Source organism: Lepidochelys olivacea (assembly GCF_965140295.1).
Source record: "Lepidochelys olivacea isolate rLepOli2 genome assembly, chromosome: 27".
Classification (NCBI taxonomy): domain Eukaryota; kingdom Metazoa; phylum Chordata; order Testudines; family Cheloniidae; genus Lepidochelys; species Lepidochelys olivacea.
The window spans coordinates 18952208-18970766 of NC_140437.1; the positions used below are offsets into that span (position 1 = coordinate 18952208).

At 40.5% G+C, this 18559-nt stretch overlaps 1 protein-coding gene across 2 annotated transcripts in view; it reads right to left on the reverse strand.

Moving 5' to 3' along the window:
• BRCA1 (BRCA1 DNA repair associated) overlaps nt 1–18559 on the reverse strand; it is a 50827-nt gene that overhangs the window by 25012 nt on the left and 7256 nt on the right. For both annotated transcript variants that reach the window (XM_084616008.1, XM_084616009.1), the window contains exons 3-12: nt 18110–18163; nt 17676–17756; nt 17080–17168; nt 15152–15297; nt 14028–14133; nt 12997–13042; nt 9632–9780; nt 4780–8238; nt 3506–3591; nt 1068–1242 (exon numbers count right to left, since the gene is read on the reverse strand). In XM_084616008.1, coding sequence (XP_084472134.1) covers nt 1068–1242; nt 3506–3591; nt 4780–8238; nt 9632–9780; nt 12997–13042; nt 14028–14133; nt 15152–15297; nt 17080–17168; nt 17676–17756; nt 18110–18163 — 4391 coding nt within the window. The remainder of the gene's footprint in view (nt 1–1067; nt 1243–3505; nt 3592–4779; nt 8239–9631; nt 9781–12996; nt 13043–14027; nt 14134–15151; nt 15298–17079; nt 17169–17675; nt 17757–18109; nt 18164–18559) is intronic.

Sequence of the window (18559 nt, forward strand, 5' to 3'; positions counted from 1 at the left end):
GGGATCGAGGGGTTTGGAGGGTGGGAGGGGGATCAGGGCTGGGGCAGGGGGTTGGGGCATGGCTCAGGGATGTAGACTCCAGGCAGTGCTTACCTCAAGCGACTCATGGAAGCAGTGGCATGTCCCTTTTCCGGCTCCTATGCGGAGGCAGGGCCAGGCGGCTCTGCACGCTGCCACGTCTACAGGCACTGCCCCTACAGCTCCCATTGGAGCACCAGAGGGGGCCATTGGAGCGTGCAGAAGCCAGAGGGGGGCCATGCTGCTGCTTCCAGGAGCTGCGTGGAGCAGCCCCCTGACCCTACTCCCCGGCTAGAGCACCGGAACGGGGCAAGTCCCAGCCCCCACTCCCCAGCAGGAGCTCGAGGGCCAGCCTAAAACAGCGGGTGGGCCGGATTCAGCCTGCAGGCCATAGTTTGCCCACACCTGATTTAAATACTTCTCAGAGTCAGTGCTCTTCTTTGCAGTCCCCAAGGAGGGACTCTGTTCACATCCTGTCCAGAGAATTTACACTCCACTATAAAACATCTACTTCCTCCCTCTCTACCTATCAGCAGTCTGGACCTGTCCTGCATCACCACCTACAGCCAAGCGATACTGAAATCAACTCCATTCTGTTTTGCCAAAGCACAGTCCTACAGTGAGAGAAGGTGGAGACCTCTTGAGGATTTAGCAGCTCTCACAGCCCCCCATCCATCCAAGGGACCAAAGACAGTCAGACTGGAACGAATGCCCACAAAACAAGCAGCATGGATCAGTATTGTTAAGCCATGAGGCCTACCTAATTTCTTTTTGAAAATATCTTAAGCAAGAATCATTTTATGAGAGTCAGGAACAGACAAGTGCGTGTTTTGTAGCCTATGAATTTTACCACGTAAATCATATAAGCACAAAAACGCCACTATTATATTCTGTGCATTTCACTGAATAATTGAGTTTAAGCAAAACTATATTAAGATTAAGCCAGCTCAACCCAACACCTCAGCTCCTGGGGGGAAAAATAATCATGAGATTCTCAGCAAGTTGTTTGGAACAAAGGTTAAAAATAATTTTCTTTGATGTTCTGTTACCTCTAGCTGGTCTCGTTTGTCCCACTGCGAGTGTTCCTTCCACTCTGGAAAGAGGCAGTTCACTGTGTGGGGCTGGGAATTCAAAGTCCTGGCTTCCATGCTCTTCCAGCACGGCCTCAAGTACAGCCATTTCCTGTTGAAGTTCTTTTAAGTTGTTTTGCATGGCATCCTTCTGCTGCAATAGAAGAAACTACATTGTGCTACCAGGAGTCAGCTCAATTGCTAAACAGTAAAAAATAACTTCTATTCAAATAGTTGTGAATGGAACCACAGCAGAACAATTCTGATTCAACATACTGAATGTAATTCATTTACATACTGGGTGCTTGGGAAATTACTGAGTTTTTATTGTAAAAACAAACCATGTCATGGCAGAAGAAAAAAAAATACATTCACTTTGCAATTGCAAAACATTTTGAAACAGACTCCAAGTTATCACAGCCTCGCAGTTAGCAGCAAATACAGGCGTTGGCTTCTACAGAATGATTTACATAATTCCAATAATCGATTACTACTTTTTCCTTCCAGTCATCTTAACCTGTTGAATGCCCTAAGACAACACGTCTAACAAAATGGCCCTTGCATGCCCACTGAATTGGTCCTAAATTGCACATGCTATTTATTCAGCAGTGGCAAAGGTCCCTATTACATGAATTCCAGGCATACTGAGCCTAGTACATGAAGGGTTAATAGGCCACTTTATTTAGAAAGGTTTCAGAGTAGCAGCCGTGTTAGTCTGTATTTGCAAAAAGAAAAGGAGTCCTTGTGGCACCTTAGAGACTAACCAATTTATTTAAGCTTTCGTGAGGTGCCACTAGTACTCCTTTTATTTAGAAAGTGGTAGTACAGAGCCTCTAATTAAAATTTATGTTTGCTCTCCACTATAACTCAGAATCCCAACAGCTGTTTTCAAATAGGAAAATATTGCATCCCTTCCCTTCTTAATGCTGTCTCTGATCCTTGAAAACTGCTGTGCCTTCTACTAAAAATATGCCATTTACCTTCTTACGCCTCACAGAATACATGGCTTCAAAGGATGCTTTTATAAACAGTTTCCCAAGCTGGACAGAGGTGGTTTCTATAACAACAGTGGCTATTACGTTGCCAGTTCCACCACTGCCACCATGTGGAACTTTCTGGTTATTGCATCACTGACCAAGATAGAAATGAGAATAACTCTTTCATCAAGTCCAGCCCAAAGCTCTTAGGACTTGTGTACACTGGGCTTTTCAGGGCATGTCTACACTACAAAATTAAGTCGACATAACTTACTTCGGCATACAGCCGCCACAGTAATTACATTGCTTGTGCGTGTCTACTCTTGGCTCCTTGTGTCAGCGGTGCACATCCTCACCGGCAGAACTTGTATTGATTGTACTGTCAGTGTGGGGCACTGTGGGACGGCTTCTGAAAGCCAGTAACAGTTGTTGAAAGAAAAACAGTGTCTACACCAACACTGCACTGACCTAATTACGTCGACTCTATGCCTCCATAGAGATGGAGTTATTAAGTCGGCGTAGCCAGGTAGTTACATCGCAGAAGCAAAATTTTAGTGCAGACACTTACATAGTTAGGTCGATGAAAACTGCCTTGTGTTGATCTAACTCTATCGTGTAGACAAGGCCTCAGTCACCAATGAAGCTGCACCACTGTAAACCCACAGCATAGCTGTGCTACGCCGGTACAAACTATGACTTGCAATAGTGCAGCACACACTGGTTTGAACATGGAAGGGCCACCCACACAACAGAAAGATTAAGTTTATTCTTCCTTGGATTCTCTGCTGAGACAGCCAACAGGGTGTGACAGGAGGCCAAGGGGAAGTTCTGTGTGGAGACCTGTCCACTGGAAACTGGACTGAGGTCAACCAGCCAGTATAAATGACCCAGACCACTCTTTCAACGTGGTCTGGTCTGGAATCAGTGACCAAGAAGGCAAAGACTTTGTGCTTCTAATTAATCACCATAACAATCCAGTACCTCTTTCCCCACAGACAACTGGAATCAGATAATAATAGTTAACCAGGGTTATAATTTTAAAAGCCTTTTTACCATAAATCCAACATCAGTTCCTACCGATGCAAACCTTTGGTGTCTGAAGCACAGGTTTCCAGCACTAATCAAATGCAGAAGGGAAGTTACAGACACCACCCACAATTAAGCATCAAAATCTTAATGCTATATGGTGAACAATCTGTAGTAGAATGTGTTGCTAATGCATAAGGCAAAATCTGACAAATATCAGCATTAAAGCAGCTCTGCAATTCTGGATAGCTTAGTAGCTGAAACTAACCGCACCTTTTCTGTAGATCTGTGGCTTCCGGTGATGGTAGCTCCATAATTTTCACATGACTGTCTAGTTCCTAGATTTTATACTATCCAACCATATCTGGAAAGTGCGTTAAACAGTTAGAGAGCTCAGTGCATGAACTTGCATACCTGTGTGGTAAGGATCTCACCCTGGGAGGACAGCCCAGAAGAATCTCCTTGGTGACTGGCTTCACTGTCATATCCGGATGCTTCACCTTGAAAAACAAAAGCTATGATTCATATATAAAAAAGTACTACTAATAACAACAACGACATCTCTCACTCACCACGGGGCCCATCACTGTACGTTCACAATACAGAGATTAAGGGTGACGTTTTCAAAAGCACCTAAATGACTAAAGGAGCAAAAGTCCCATATTCAGAAGTGACTTAAGCACATAGGCTCCTAAGGGAGCGATCTTCTAAAGCAGTGCTTCCGAAACTTTGGACGCTGCTTGTTCAGGGAAAGCCCCGGTGGGCCAGGCCAGTTTGTTTACCTGCCGCATCCGCAGGTTTGGCCGATTGCGGCTCCCTCGGCCCGCGCTGCTTTCGGCAGCCCCCATTGGCCTGCAGCGGCAAACCGCGGCCAGTGGGAGCCGCAATTGGCCAAACCTGTGGACATGGCAGGTAAACAAACCAGCCCGGCCCGCCAGGGGCTTTCCCTGAACAAGCGGCGTCCCAAGTTTGGGAAACACTGCTCTAAAGCATCAAAGTAACAAGAGCACAAGTCCCTTCCAATGGGACTGGTGCTCTTAAGTCACCTGGGCACTTCTGAAAAATATTATTATTTATTTCTATTACTGTAGTACGTAGGAGTCCTAATTATGCCCATCCTAAGTATCACTTAATATCAATGGAACTTAAGAGCTTTTGAAAATTTTACCTTAGGTCTGTGTCCTAAGAATAGCTTATGTAAGCATCTTTAGGAAAAAAAAAAAGTAATTATCCTGTGAATTTAAAACTTCTCAGAGTAGTAAGTAATGTAGAGCTGAACAGCAAAAGATATCGACTACCACTTTCATGGATATTTTTTCTGGAAAAACCACCTTAGAACGAACAGTGAAGTTTTGTCAGCAGATCTAGGAATCAAATTCTCATATGAAATTCAGCCCTTTAGTCAACAGGGGTTGGGGCCAAATTAATTCCAGGCTCTATTTTAGTCATTTCCTCTCTGCTCTAAGAATTACTATGAGAATTTAACTTAAAGGAAACAAAAATGAACACAAATGCAGAAAAGTAAATTTATTTATACTTCTGATTTGATTGCACATTACTTAGATTGTAAGCTTTTGAGGCAGGGACTGTCTTTTTGTTCTGTGTTTGTACAGCGCCTGACACAATGGGACTCCTAAGTATCCAGTAATACAAATAATAAATTGGAGCAAGGATATCTTACTTTGTACCTAAATTTGGTTGCACATTCTGGTCTCGTTGGTGTCCATCTTCCAAATCAGTTTTTCTTCCTGTCAGCTCTTCATTACCATTTGGACTAGCTTCTCTGCTTCCACTGAAACTGCTCATTTCTTTGGAACAAGGAGCTAGTGTTATGGGCTTCTTCAGCTCTTGTAGTCTATTGGTTGAATCTTCTGACATGTTGGACTGGGAAGAAAATAAGTTAACTGAGCATTCTGACTCTTGGCTTGGAGAAACACATGTATCTCTCAAGATGACTCCAGGCGATTTCTGTACAGCTTTATTATTGCCACTGCTACTGTTCAGCAATGCTAGAATCTCTTCCGGTGATGAAGACTCTACTGTAGACATGATCTGTTCTGTAGGCTGCAATGGTGTGCTTACTAATTTGCCAAATATTAATGCCTGAAAGCAAGGTAGTTCTTCATCTTCACTAGAATCCTCCTCGGAGGACTGCAATTTCCAGGCTGGTCTTCTGGGTTCCCGAACAAAGTTTTGAGACCTAGACTTAGAACTACTGCTGCCACTGTCCAGTTCTCTTAACGAGGCTCTCTCACCTGTTTTAACAAATACCGCAGAAATTTCTTTCCTATCAATTTCACAAATGCTTATGTTCTCTTTAATGTCATCAGCAGAGCACAATAAGCCATCAGGGGTCTCAGACAGCAATGGAAAACCACTAGTACCTTCAGTGGGCTGTTCCAGAGCCTCCTCTGAAATTAAGCACTCAGGCACACCTATGCTGGCAATTTGGGATACTTGTTCTTTATCACTCTTTACTTGTTTGCATTCCCCTTCATAACCGTTCTTTTCAATTACTTTGCAGCTAAATTCAGCAGGGCTTTGTTGACAAACTACAGGATATACCAGCACTGGCTTGGGCTGAAAATTTAATACTGGCCCTTTGTTTTCAGCTTCTTCAGCTTTTACTCCTTGATTGCTTCCTGTTTCATTAATTGTGCTTAAATCAGTTCTTTGGGAAATTCGCTCTTCTATATTTCTCTGGTCACCTAGGCTTCCGTTACTTTTGTTCTGACTTAATTGACTTTCTATCACCATTTCAGGTGAAATTCTCTTTTCCTTTGGTTGCCTTCGTTTTTGCAGTCTGCTCCTGCTCCTACTCTTAATCTTGGCAGTGGCTGCTCTTGGTGGTAATAACTGCACTTGATCTGGAACTTGTGAAATATTCTTGCCATCGTCACTAACATGTCCACATTCGGTGTCCCTGGAAAAGTGAATTCCTGGACTACGCCCAGAAATACCTTTAGCAGATTCACATGTTTTAGGCTCATCTCTCTCACAAACCTCATCCAGGCCCACGGTTTTTTTAACATATGGAGGTTCATTTTTTAAGTCACTATTGTTATGCCTATATTCTACACTGCTAGCACCTGATTTCCTTAGAGTTTCAGAAGCAGTGCTTTCAGTCACAGATTCCTTCACTGGACTAGGATGAAGGGTAAATGACAGTCTTTTTGAATGTCTGAACATATTTCGGAAGTACTGTGTTTCTAGCTCACTGTCTTCAGTTTCTGTGTTCAACTCTGAAATGATTTTAGCTTCATGTGACTTTGAGTTTCTGAAACTTTCCAAGTCATTTTCTGTGCAATGTCTATTAGTCTTGGATGAACACGCACACAACTCTCTGTTCTTGGGCTCGAATGCAGCACACTGATTATTCTCAGACAAATTCTGCACTAGGCAGGCAGCTTGATCCACATTTGTGGAATGAGGCTGCAGAAGTGAATGGCTTCCTTGATTTTCGTTATCTTGAGAATCTGTATCAGGCACAACAGAACAAGCATTTAAATCCTTCACTGATATTTCGTCATACAAGAGGCCTTTTCCAGTTTGCATCCCATCAGAACAATTTTCAGGATTAGGGGGTGTTTTATCTACTTCCAAGGCATTACCCTTCAGATCAGTGTCTGACAGAGGTATGCTATGGTTCAGTACATCCTGCTGCTCATCAGGGTCTTTGCATTCAGGGACATGGACCAACACATTCATCTGCAATCCAGAGGAGGAATCTTTGCTTTCACTGGCATGCTTTCTTGCTCTCTCGTTTGGCTCACTTCTTCTCCTGGTTTCTTTTGTCATTTTTTCAGTCAGTAACTGAAGCCTCCTGCTGCGTCTGACTCGTTTATTTTCTGAATCAACTTTTTTTGGCTCTTCACTGCTTGGGTAACTATCAATCTGCAGCTCAGTCTGATCAGGGCAACTTGAGTTTCTATCCACTACCAGCTGCAGAGCACACACGGGCCTAGCTGAATGTCTGCTTCTTTTCGTTAATGAGCTTCTCATTTTTTTAGTATTCTTTCGGTCACGGGTATCCTGAGCCAGCTTTCCATCAGTGCTGTTGCAAGTTACTTTCTCAGTATCATTTTTCAATATGGATTCCCCCTCTCTGAGGGAAAGTTCTGCTGATATATTGTCCCCATTTTTCACACCCATGGGACTCTCATTAACAACAGTGGAACCTTCACCACCTTTTTTCCTTCGAACATTTCTACCAACAATGCACTGATTAACACCCTCAGAGTGCTTCTTTAGATCCTTTTCATCTCTCTTCTTGATGAAGTCCGCAGGTTGGAGATCAGAGGCAGTCTTTCTTTTCCGTTTTAATTTACTTGTTCTGGAATTACTTGAGGGTTTCATATCAGTAGTAACATCTTCCACTTTTGGAGTCAGTGGCATCTCTCTCGTGTGGACAAGAGGGTTTGACTTTCTCTCTCTTTTATACGTTTTCCCAAATATTTTATCTTCTATGTTATGCACAGTTGATTTTGACAAATTCCTATCATTTTCACATCCCACCACAACTTCTGTGCAGTTTACCATCAGGTCAGTCTTCTCTGAAATACAGGACTCTCTGTCTGATAAATATGAATCTCCATCTTCTGTGTCAGATGCCCCAGCAGGAGCATCCTGGGAGGAACCAGAAGAGAGCATCTCATTGCTTTTAGAAAACCACTCGTTGACTTTTTGAATGCTTCTCTTCAGTCTTTTCCCAGAAACTTGACTCAAAGGATTGCCGTGAAGAGTCTTGGGCTGCAATAGACTCTCCAAAGCAGGTTCCCTTTCATGCAGGGAGTTACTCTCAGGTTGACATGTTTCTACAGCTTCTGTATGCTGGACACCATTACCTGACTTCTTGCTTTTATCTAATTGGTTTTCTGAGCTGTGCGCTAAGCCAGACTCTTTGTTTTCACTACTAAATGGAGTTTCCCCAGCATCCATTTCTTCTGCACTGTGGAATAAACTTGTGTCCTCATTCAGTAAAGAGCTGGCATTGCCTGTTCTGTCACGCTGTTCTGCCTGTGAGTTTGAAGCAGAAATGCCCTGGCTCTCTTTTAAATGACCCTCAGCCACATTCACTTGAGCAGCCTCGAAGTCTTCGATGCCATTCCAAGTGCCTTTGCTGTCTTCCTCTGAGACACCACATTCACCTGAAAATACATAAGACTTACAAGCTGTTAAGCACCTCAGGGTTTGTGTACACAGGAATAATGAAGTGCTTAACAGCTAATATTTTGTTTGCAAATACACGGAATTTTAATTTTATTAATAAAAACTAGTTATAGCTTAAAAAACCTACCTACATGAACACTCAGGTACAACTACCAGACTCACTAGATAACTAAACAAAAGATATTCCAGACCTAGCTCATCTCTCATTTTTCCAGCATACTTAATTTCAGAGTTTTTGTTACTCCCTCTACACTATTCTATTCCCTGATCTTCAAAGGCTAATTAACACCAAGACATTCATTTTTCTGCATTTTTAGGTGGGCATGTTATCAAGTTTTAATGTCTATTCTATACAATGTTATTCCATTTAAACTACAATAAGTCTTTCAATTGCCAGTCTTTCAACACATTTTTAGAAATATAATTACGACAACCAGTATGAGTAAGTTACAAAAGCAGACTTTGTTTGAATATCTGGAACTAACAGAAAGTTCACCAGCAAAAGAAAGGCAGAACTCCTTATGAGTAGTTTGATTATACAGTCATGAAAGAGCCTCATTAACCCCTGCAGCTCCTGAAATTTCTCTGAATTGAATTAAGTTCAGTGTCTCTGTCCTTATCTTCAAGGTGCTCTATGGCCTGAGCACAGGACACCTAAAAGATGACTAAAGCTCTAGGATGAGAATTCTGGTAGACTACTCTGCTGCAAAATGGAACTTTTCCCATAAGGATAACGCTCGTCTGTGCAGGAGGCAGAGACGTGAAATGAGATTGTGGAATGAGCTCCCACAGGAACTACAGACCATCACAAACCTCACCACTTTCCACTCCAAGTGCAAGATGTACTTTTTCAACTTGTGTTCTTTAATTTAAAAACAAAAACAAAATCCTACCAATATAGTTCACTGCACACACTATTCTCCATATGGGGATTGGATGGGAGAAACACTGAACCACGTGGTATGTGTTCACCATGATGCTTAATGCACTAACGGAAGGCACTCAGATACTAACGTGATGAGGGTGATATAGGAACCCATGCAGAGATGAATTTGTTTTGCCCTTTAAACGAGTTCATTTTTCTGTTTCCATGCACACAGACAGTTAAATATCAGTTAAATATCTGAGTCTGATACAGACAACCAAATGTCTAACATTTTTGTGTGTCTAATCTGTAAACAGTTAGCCTCAAAACTACACACACTCTAGCCAAAGTCAACAAGAAAAATGAATTCAGTACAGTACTGAGTGTGCATATTACCTAAACATGAAAATGAAAGTTTTAATTTATAGGAAGCCAAAATTAATACTCTAATTTCAAACTTCCTTCCTGTCCATAAGCACTATCTGTCACAAAAATATCACACATACCTAAGATATCCGATGAGAGTATTTCTCCTGCATCTGACGTGCTAGGCCACATGTTGTATGGACTTTCACTTTCCTTCTCAGCATACTTTATTTCTTCCTCCCGTTCTCCTTTTTGAGGTGGAGTCTGAAATAATTTTGTGTGTCCCATTCTGTTGGGAAGGATTATGAAAAAGAAAATCCATGTAGTCACAAGTGCAATAATGCTTGGACATAATCAGAAAATACTATTTTATACCCCATAGCAAACAAAGATTATTTACCAGGTAATTATTATTTCTGCTCCTCTGAAGACATCATCTTTCAGGATTCATTCTCATCCAACCCAGATCCCCTCGGAGTGTGGGTAACCCTTTCTGAAGTCTTTTTCCCCCTTGTACCTGATTTTACACTATCTCATATTGGGGGGGGGGAAGCGAGAAAACGAACTGTTGTGGTTATGATGGTGCTGTACCAAATCCTTTGGAAAATACAGTACCTGATGTTTGCACCAAGGAAAAGAATGACCTGAACCTTCATAAATGAATCATCAGAATAGAAACCTAGAACATGAGGATTGTGTTGGAAGGGAAGCTTGCCATTGTGACCAAAGAATTGGAAAGATGCAAGATAGAAATATGTGAAATCTCAGAGCTGTGATGGAATGGCAGGGGCCATTTCATGACGATGGATGGGTATGCCATGTACTATGCAGGCTCTGTGAAAGTGAGAGAAAAAGTGATTACATTTATCTTATCCAAGGAAACCTCCAAGTACGTACTTGGACATAATCTAGTCAGCAACAGAATCATCACAATTTGCCTTTGAGATAAGCCAGTTAATGTTGATCATATGGGTTTATGTCCCTACAACAGCAGCTGATGACAATGCAATTGATGAGTTCTATGAACGGTTTGAAAAGACACTCATTGAAACACCAAGTAAAGATATCACCCTTGTAACTGGAGACCTGAATGAGAAAGTTGGAGCTGTAAGCTCTCAAAGTAGTAAGGGGAAAACAATGATCTGGGTTTACAAAATGAGAGAGGAAGGTGTTTAGTTGAATTCTGCTGTTTAATCATCTAGTCATTACAATCATAATCTTCACCCAACATCCTAGACGTTTATAGACATGGAGGTCATCTGACAGTGTGACAAAGATCCAAATCACCGATGTAACGATACATGGACATTGGAGAACAAGCATTCAATGGACAAAGATTTTCCTGAGTGCAGATTGTGAGTCAGGCCATCAACTGTTTGCCTCAAACATAAAATTAAAACTTAGGATAACATGTTTGGCAGGTCCACTGCATCTGGACCTGTCCAAAATCAACAAAAACTACATGACTTCTGTAAAGAATGCACCTGAGTCGTTGTCACAGGTGAAAGAGGAGAACAACCTGAATAAACTCTGGAATAAAATGAAAACTATCATGCTCAAAGCCCCCAAACCACACATTCCAAAAAGCCAGGGTCAGATGGCACTACAGCTAATGGAAAAGGTGTTCAAGCTGGCAAAAACACAATGCAGAGTGAAAGAGAGGCGTGAAGACTGAAGAGTGCAGGAGAAAATACAAGGAATTGAGCAGATGGATTCAAGGCAGACAAGACGAGACTGCCAGATGCTGCGACTGGAGGACAGGAGTTATAGAACTTGATAATTGACTTGTTCTGTTCGTTCTTGAAACATCCGGCATTGGTCACTGCTGGAAGACAGGACACTGGGCTAGATGAACCATTGGTCTGACCCAGTATGGTCATTCTTATGTTCTTATGGCAAGAGTAAACACAATAGGGCAAAATGCAAGGAACTTGAGAATTATAAAGGCAGTAATATTGCAAAAGCTATTCTCCCAGTGGTCAGTCTCCTTACTAAAAAGTTTTCCCCACGACCAACCATAATAAAAGATTACGATGATAGAGTTCTTACTGAAGATTACGATATCAAATGCAAGTGGAGTGATTACTGTGGCAATCTGTATCCTTCATCAGAACCATGTACTACACATGGCAGCAGAGAAGAGAATACAGAGCTGAAGCCATAAATCCTGAGAGAGGAAGCGGGGTGTGTTATTATGAAAATTAAGCCAAGGAAAGCACCATGGGTGAATAACATATCAGCAGAATTGCTAAAAGCGATTCGTGTCCACAGTTTTGATCTCATATGGAAAATCTGCAATGATGTATGGATGACTAAAAACTGGCTGGACAAGTGGACAAAGGGAATCTTTCTGCCCTTACCAAAGAACAGGGATATAACAGAATGCAGTAACTGTTGTACCAGCTCCCTGATATCGCACATGAGCAAAGTGCTACTCTACATAATTCAGGGTACCATGAAGTACGATAGGAGCAGAACTACCACCACAACTATGTGATTTCAGAGAGGAATGAGACACAGATGATCAAATTTGCAAATATCCATATAACTGAAAACAAGGAGTATAAACACCCATTGGTTACGTGATACCATCGGACATAACCATCAGCGGAGGATACAGGCAGACATGGAGACTCCAAAGCATCGAACTGAACTCATTGCAAGTCTCTTCTGTCAACAACAGAACATGGCGTGAACAGCAGCAATTGGTTTTCCTTTGAGCTGGGTGTGAGACTAGGGTGAATTTTGCCCTCTAGTCTTTTCAACATGTTCACAAAATTTATTACAATTCAAGCTTTGGAAGGTTTTGAAAGTGGAAGGAGCTGAGGTTCTATTGGTGGACACTTCTTAACTGACCTCAGATATGCTGATGTTGACATGACACTTTTTGCTGCAACCACGCGCACAATGCAATGAATAATGGAGCCTGTAAAAACATGTAATCAGGACTATTCCTGAATGTGGCAAAAATGAAATGCTTGTATGTTGCCATGATCAATAACAACATGATACAAATGGACATTACGATTAGTGGTCAAGCTGTAGAGGGAGTAGATGAATTAAATTATCTGGGATCATATACATCCAACCAAGGAGGCTACTCTGAAGAAATTGGAAGCCTAGGAATGGCTTTCCTTTTGAAAGTGTGGAAAAACCAATGTATCTGGAAATGTATGAAGGAATGAAAAGCATAATATTTTCCATAACGACTTATGGATGTGAATCCTGGGACACTACTGTTAGCTGTCAAGGGAGTGCAGAATGTGGGTAGAAATGGGATTTAACTGTAAACATGTCTTCAGACATGTTTTGTGAATAATGTTTACTACAGCATTGCTGTCTATTTGGAAAAATCCGTCAAAGGTGCCTAGCATCGCTAAATGCGGTAGGTCCCTCCTGACAGCACTGCAGCACATCTGATCCTCCAAAACCCAACAGGAAGGGGTTAAATGAGCTAAACTAGAAAATACCAACAACATTCCAAGTATTGTTCTCTTTTACTTACCCACAACCACCTGCTTTTTTAAAAAGATCTTCAGAAGAATCAGATCCTGGGAAAAAAATCAAATCAGCGATTAGCACTCTGGTTGAAAAAATTCAAAAAGCAAACCAGGATTTGCCATTGTTTCAATGTGCTGTATTCACACAGGCACTTATACCCTGGTCTTTTTCACGGTTAAGTTCTTTCAGCTTGTGCTATGTGAACTCCACCTTGATCATGCCAGCAATTTATGCCGAGTCTAATTTCTCTGTGCAGATACATTGTTGCCCCCAGCACAAAACAATGTACTAAAACTTTTTATACAGAGCCAGCTAGTGAAAGAAAAGTTCTGATTGGAGTTTCTAATTTTTTATCCAATACAGAAGGCATTGGCTAGTGTCTAAAGCATGAGACTAAGTCGGGAGCTCTGGCTATATTCTAATCCCAGCCCAGGCTTCTGTGGCTCAGTTTATTTCCTTTTTATAAGTGGAGAATTCTGCACTCCCAAGGATGGTGCAAGTCTAAATTAATTAGGAACACAGGAACTGTTATATGGAATCAGACCTGAACTCCACCTAGTCCAGTATCTTGTTTCTGACAGTGGACAGTGCCAGCTGCTTTAGCGGAAGGTGTCAAAACCCCACAGTAGGCAGATGTGGGATAATCTGCCCCCAACATTAGGTCTCATCCTGATCTCTAGCACTTAGAGATTGGCCTAAACCTTGAAGCACAAGGTTTAATTACCATAATCATTTTTAACAAGTCTGGATATTCTTGATATACATATAACTACCCAATCCCTTTTTGAATCTTGTTAAGTTCCTGGCCTCACAAACTGCCTATGGCAGTGAGTTTCATATTTTAATTACGCATTGTTTGAAAAAGCATTTAATCACCTTTGAATTTCCCACCCAATACAATTAAAATGTCCCCTTGTTCTTGGGTTATGAAACAGAGAGAACTGCTTGTAAAACACTTTGCAATGCACAGGCAAAAGGTGCTATACAAGCATTATTATGCTTTAGATTAGTACATTTACACTCAGGGGTTCTTACCAAATTCAATGTACACTGCTTTACCAGATTCACATTTCTGCCTTTTGTTTCTGAGGGAACTTCTCCTGACCATGTTGTCTGCAACCTGGGCACCAGCATTAACTTCCTGCCAATAAAAGAGTACAGAGGAAGTGGTTACTGCAAAAAACAAAAGTAAGACCGTCAGGCTGAATTATATAATCTGTAGGACGGTCAGATGTGTTATGGAGCATAAGGGAGAATGTTTGTATCTGGAGACTCTGTACAGAACTTTAACGTGCAGTTCATGAGAGTGGCTTTACCCGATTTATTTGAGAGGCATTCTGCAATTAACAAACATTCTTCCGGTGTAGAAGCAGAAATGTAATTTTTACTCATTTAACATTTCAAAGCATTTCTGTTATAGTTCTGCCACATTTAGCATAGGATTTTATTCAATATTTGGCAGATCAGACAAGCGTCCTAATGGGTCCTGGGAACGAGCTTAGGCTCAAAAAAATTACCACCCATTTGGGAAATATCTTTGATTATAAATAGCCAAGAATATTTTCTTCAAATTCACTACTTTACTACCAAAAAATTAAACAGTGGCTAGGTAGACTGTAAACTAACCAAGGTTTTTTTTTAAAGCTCTGCTGCAAAAATCAGTTCTTCCCCCAACATCACCAGTTGCACAGGAGTAGAAAAAATATCCAACAGAAGCTCATGCTACTGTCAGCTCTCACAGGACATACACTGAAGTGGAAAGGCAACATTTGAAAAGTTTTTATTTTTCAAGATTATTACGGGCTATTACAATGTCAAGTAATTTTCTTTTATAGTTTTTTTTTAAGTCTGCAATGTCCTTTTAATAGTTATTCATTTAGGATTCACCATTATACATTAGTTGAAAAAACCTCATAGCAGTAATTTCAGCAACAATTAATATATATTACAACCTTGCATATTAAAAAGTAATGAAGCCCTTTTATTCAAGCAACATCTTTAAGGAGAGTTATTTCAGTCAAATAGTCATTTAAAAACCAACACAATATAAGGATTTTGGCTCATTTAAATTAACTCAGAGTTGCATTCCTAAATCATTAGCCATCAGAAGATATTCCAGATGCAGGAGAGATTAAGAATAAAAAGAAGAGAAAAATTACCAAGGTAGGACTTTCTTGCTCTTGTTCTTTAATTCTTTTTTGTCTGTTTCTGTAGCCCTTACTTTGGATGATGGAACCTTCCTTCCCCAGGAGCCCAGTAGAATTGGTTTCTACAGGTTTTTTAGAAAAATCCTGACTGTTTAAAACTGAGAAATGATAGAAGAAAAATATTAGGAAACATACACGTAAAGTAATGCACACTGGAAAAAATAACCCCAACTATTCATACAATATGATAGGGGCTAATTTAGCTACAACTAATCAGGAGAAAGATCTTGGAGTCATTGTGGATAGTTCTCTAAAGACGTCCACGCAGTGTGCAGTGGCAGTCAAAAAGCAAACAGGATGTTAGGAATCATTAAAAAAGGGAGAGAGAATAAGATGGAGATTATCTTATTGCCCTTATATAAATCCATGGTACACCCACATCTTGAATACTGCGTACAGATGTGGTCCCCTCATCTCAAAAAAGATATACTGGCATTGGAAAAGGTTCAGAAAAGGGCAACTAAAATGATTAGGGGTTTGGAACAGGTCCCATATGAGGAGAGATTAAACAGGCTAGGACTTTTCAGCTTGGAAAAGAGGAGACGAGGGGGGGATATGATAGAGGTATATAAAATCATGAGTAGCGTGGAGAAAGTGAATAAGGAAAAGTTATTTACTTGTTCCCATAATAATAAGAACTAGGGGGCATCAAATGAAATTAGTGAGTAGCAGGTTTAAAACAAATAAAAGGAAGTTCTTCTTCACTTAACACACAGTCAACCTGTGGAACTCCTTGCCTGAGGAGGTTGTGAAGAGTAGGACTATAACAGGGTTTAAAAGAGAACTGGATAAATTCATGGAGGTTAAGTCCATTAATGGCTATTAGCCAGGATGGGTAAGGAAAGGTGTCCCTAGCCTCTGTTTGTCAGCGGATGGAGATGGATGGCAGGAGAGAGATCCCAGTATGGCCATACTTATGTAAACTTTCTTCCACCATAACCATTAAATATCCATGAACTGGACACTAATACATCATGTGCAACAGTAACAGAAGTCCTGTATGTACAATTGTATCTTGTACATAATGCTCCAAGCCCCAGAAAAGAAAGTTATTGATTTTAAGACTAGCAGTGAACAAATTATTAGTATTAATTTTAAACTACAAAACTACCCCTCACCTAGATTCATGAGAAATTCCTTACAACTAATTTACTGAAGCCCCATTCTTAAAAACCAATAGCCCAGGCAAATCGATATGACCACATGGATCAGCTTGCAGGATCAGGGCCTAACACTAGTAATTTTAAAGCAACACAAAACAATTAAAAAACCTGAGAGGAATTGTCCAACTCCATATATCAAAACACCTTCCCATAAGAAAGTCCTATTCCAAAATATGAACAAAAATATGTATCTAAAAGTCTACCAGTTCCCGTGTGCTAGAACGGATCGTTTCATATCAGAACAACATGACTGAGAGTGTACATTTAAATGTAATTATTGCAGTGATTCACAATTCAGTCTCATTAGGCTAAAAATTCATTATATCACAGTTTAGTTAAAAAAATGAATAGAAGAAAGCAAAGACACAGTAAGAGGAGTTGGGGGCATCAGAAAGAGAGGAAGCAGGATAAGACTTTAGACATGGTTACAGAATTAGCTAACACAAGTACAAACATATCTCAGATGAACACTGAAAATATGGTCAGATACCGCAGTCATTCCACACACAGAACAGTCCTCAAAGTCCTGGGGTGAGATTTTCAGAAGTGCCCGAGTGACTTTCTTTACAACTTACGGCCCTAAATAATGAAACACTTCTGAAAAACCCACCCCTTGGAGTTCTGCATAGTGACTTTGGCATTGGACATATAATTTTGACACAAATGCCCAAAAGTTTACCATATCAGTGCAGGCCCTTTGAGACAAGCAATACCTACACTTGATTCCAGTGTCAAGTTCAAAAGCATGGATAGTTTCCAGTAGCCCTTCAATTAGCTGCTTAAATCTTGGATTTTCCTGAAGACTTCTGAAACAAAAACAACAGATGTGTGTCAAAGATGAAGGCATGGGTAAGTTACCATTAGTTCCCTGGGAATCTGAGCTAAGTAGGAGGGGGATGCAACTGGGTATGTGGAAAATGAGGCAGTGCTATGCACGGTTTCCAAGGAGCAGAGGCTCCCCCAAGCCATTATTACTATAATTAAAGTATTATTCACTTCAGAATAAACCAAGAGGTGGTACACATTATCCTTATAATTTTATACTTAATTATTCTAACACAGCTTTAGCACAGAAACTGCCTGTGATGGTTAAACAATTGTGAAATCTGAGATATTTTACAGCACAAACATTTCCTAAGAGTAGATTCTGAACCATACAGCTGTTTTGGAGATGGTCACAGAAAAAGCTAAGGGACAATTCTTCCTATTTTTCTACTCTTTCAATTTTTTGTTCCTTATTGGTGAAGACATTTGCATAAAACAGGATCTGCTCTCTCTCTCTCTCCAACGCCATGGTCCCCAGAGTACATTACCTTTTGGTAACCTCAGTCTTACACAGTGGACACTGTGCTGGGCCTTTTTTCTTTTTGCTGAGAAGTTTAAACATACAGAATCTATTAAAAGAAAGAGGAAAAATCATGCTGGTAATACATTTTAACGGAAGAAATAGTTTTTTCTAAAAAGCTGCACCCATTTTGATAGGTTTCACTTTGCTGGGATAATCTCATATCTGTACAAATCTGTCATTGTCAAGCTGAGTACCTACATTATTACTACAGAGTTTAAACCAAATTGAGCCAATTGTTTCTGAAATGGTCTACGAAGCTGCAACTAGTTCTCAGTTGGAAAGGCTTTTCTTCTCTTGAAATAGCTAATCATTAATTTATGAAGTAGCCTACTCCATTAGCATTGATAGGAGAGAGTATGCTCAGAGAGCATTATGTGCTGAAGAAGTTTGGAGGCCCACCTGCAGAATATATGGTCACATTTTGTTGAGACTGGCTCTTTTATCAACTCCAAACTGGAAGAGGAAAAAAAATATTTACAGTTATACATTTGAAAAGACAATACAACAAAAATAAAGATAGAAAGGCAAAAAATTCATTGAACTAGAAAAAAAATACATAATTTTTGCCAACAAAAGCAGAATATTCAACATAATTTTTGTTTGGGCACCAGGCAAGGTGGCCGAGTTTTCCAGTTGTGCAGCCTATTGCACAATATTAGTTTTTCTAAGCAATTTCTTTCTTTCTTCCTCTCTACCTAAAAGGTATGCTTTCTGGAGATGCCAGTTCAGCATGGCAAGGGACAAGCTGTTTTGCAGCTACAAAAGATGTCCTCTTCCACTCCAAATAAATTGGTTAGTCTCTAAGGTGCCACAAGTACTCCTTTTCTTTTTGCGAATACAGGCTAACAC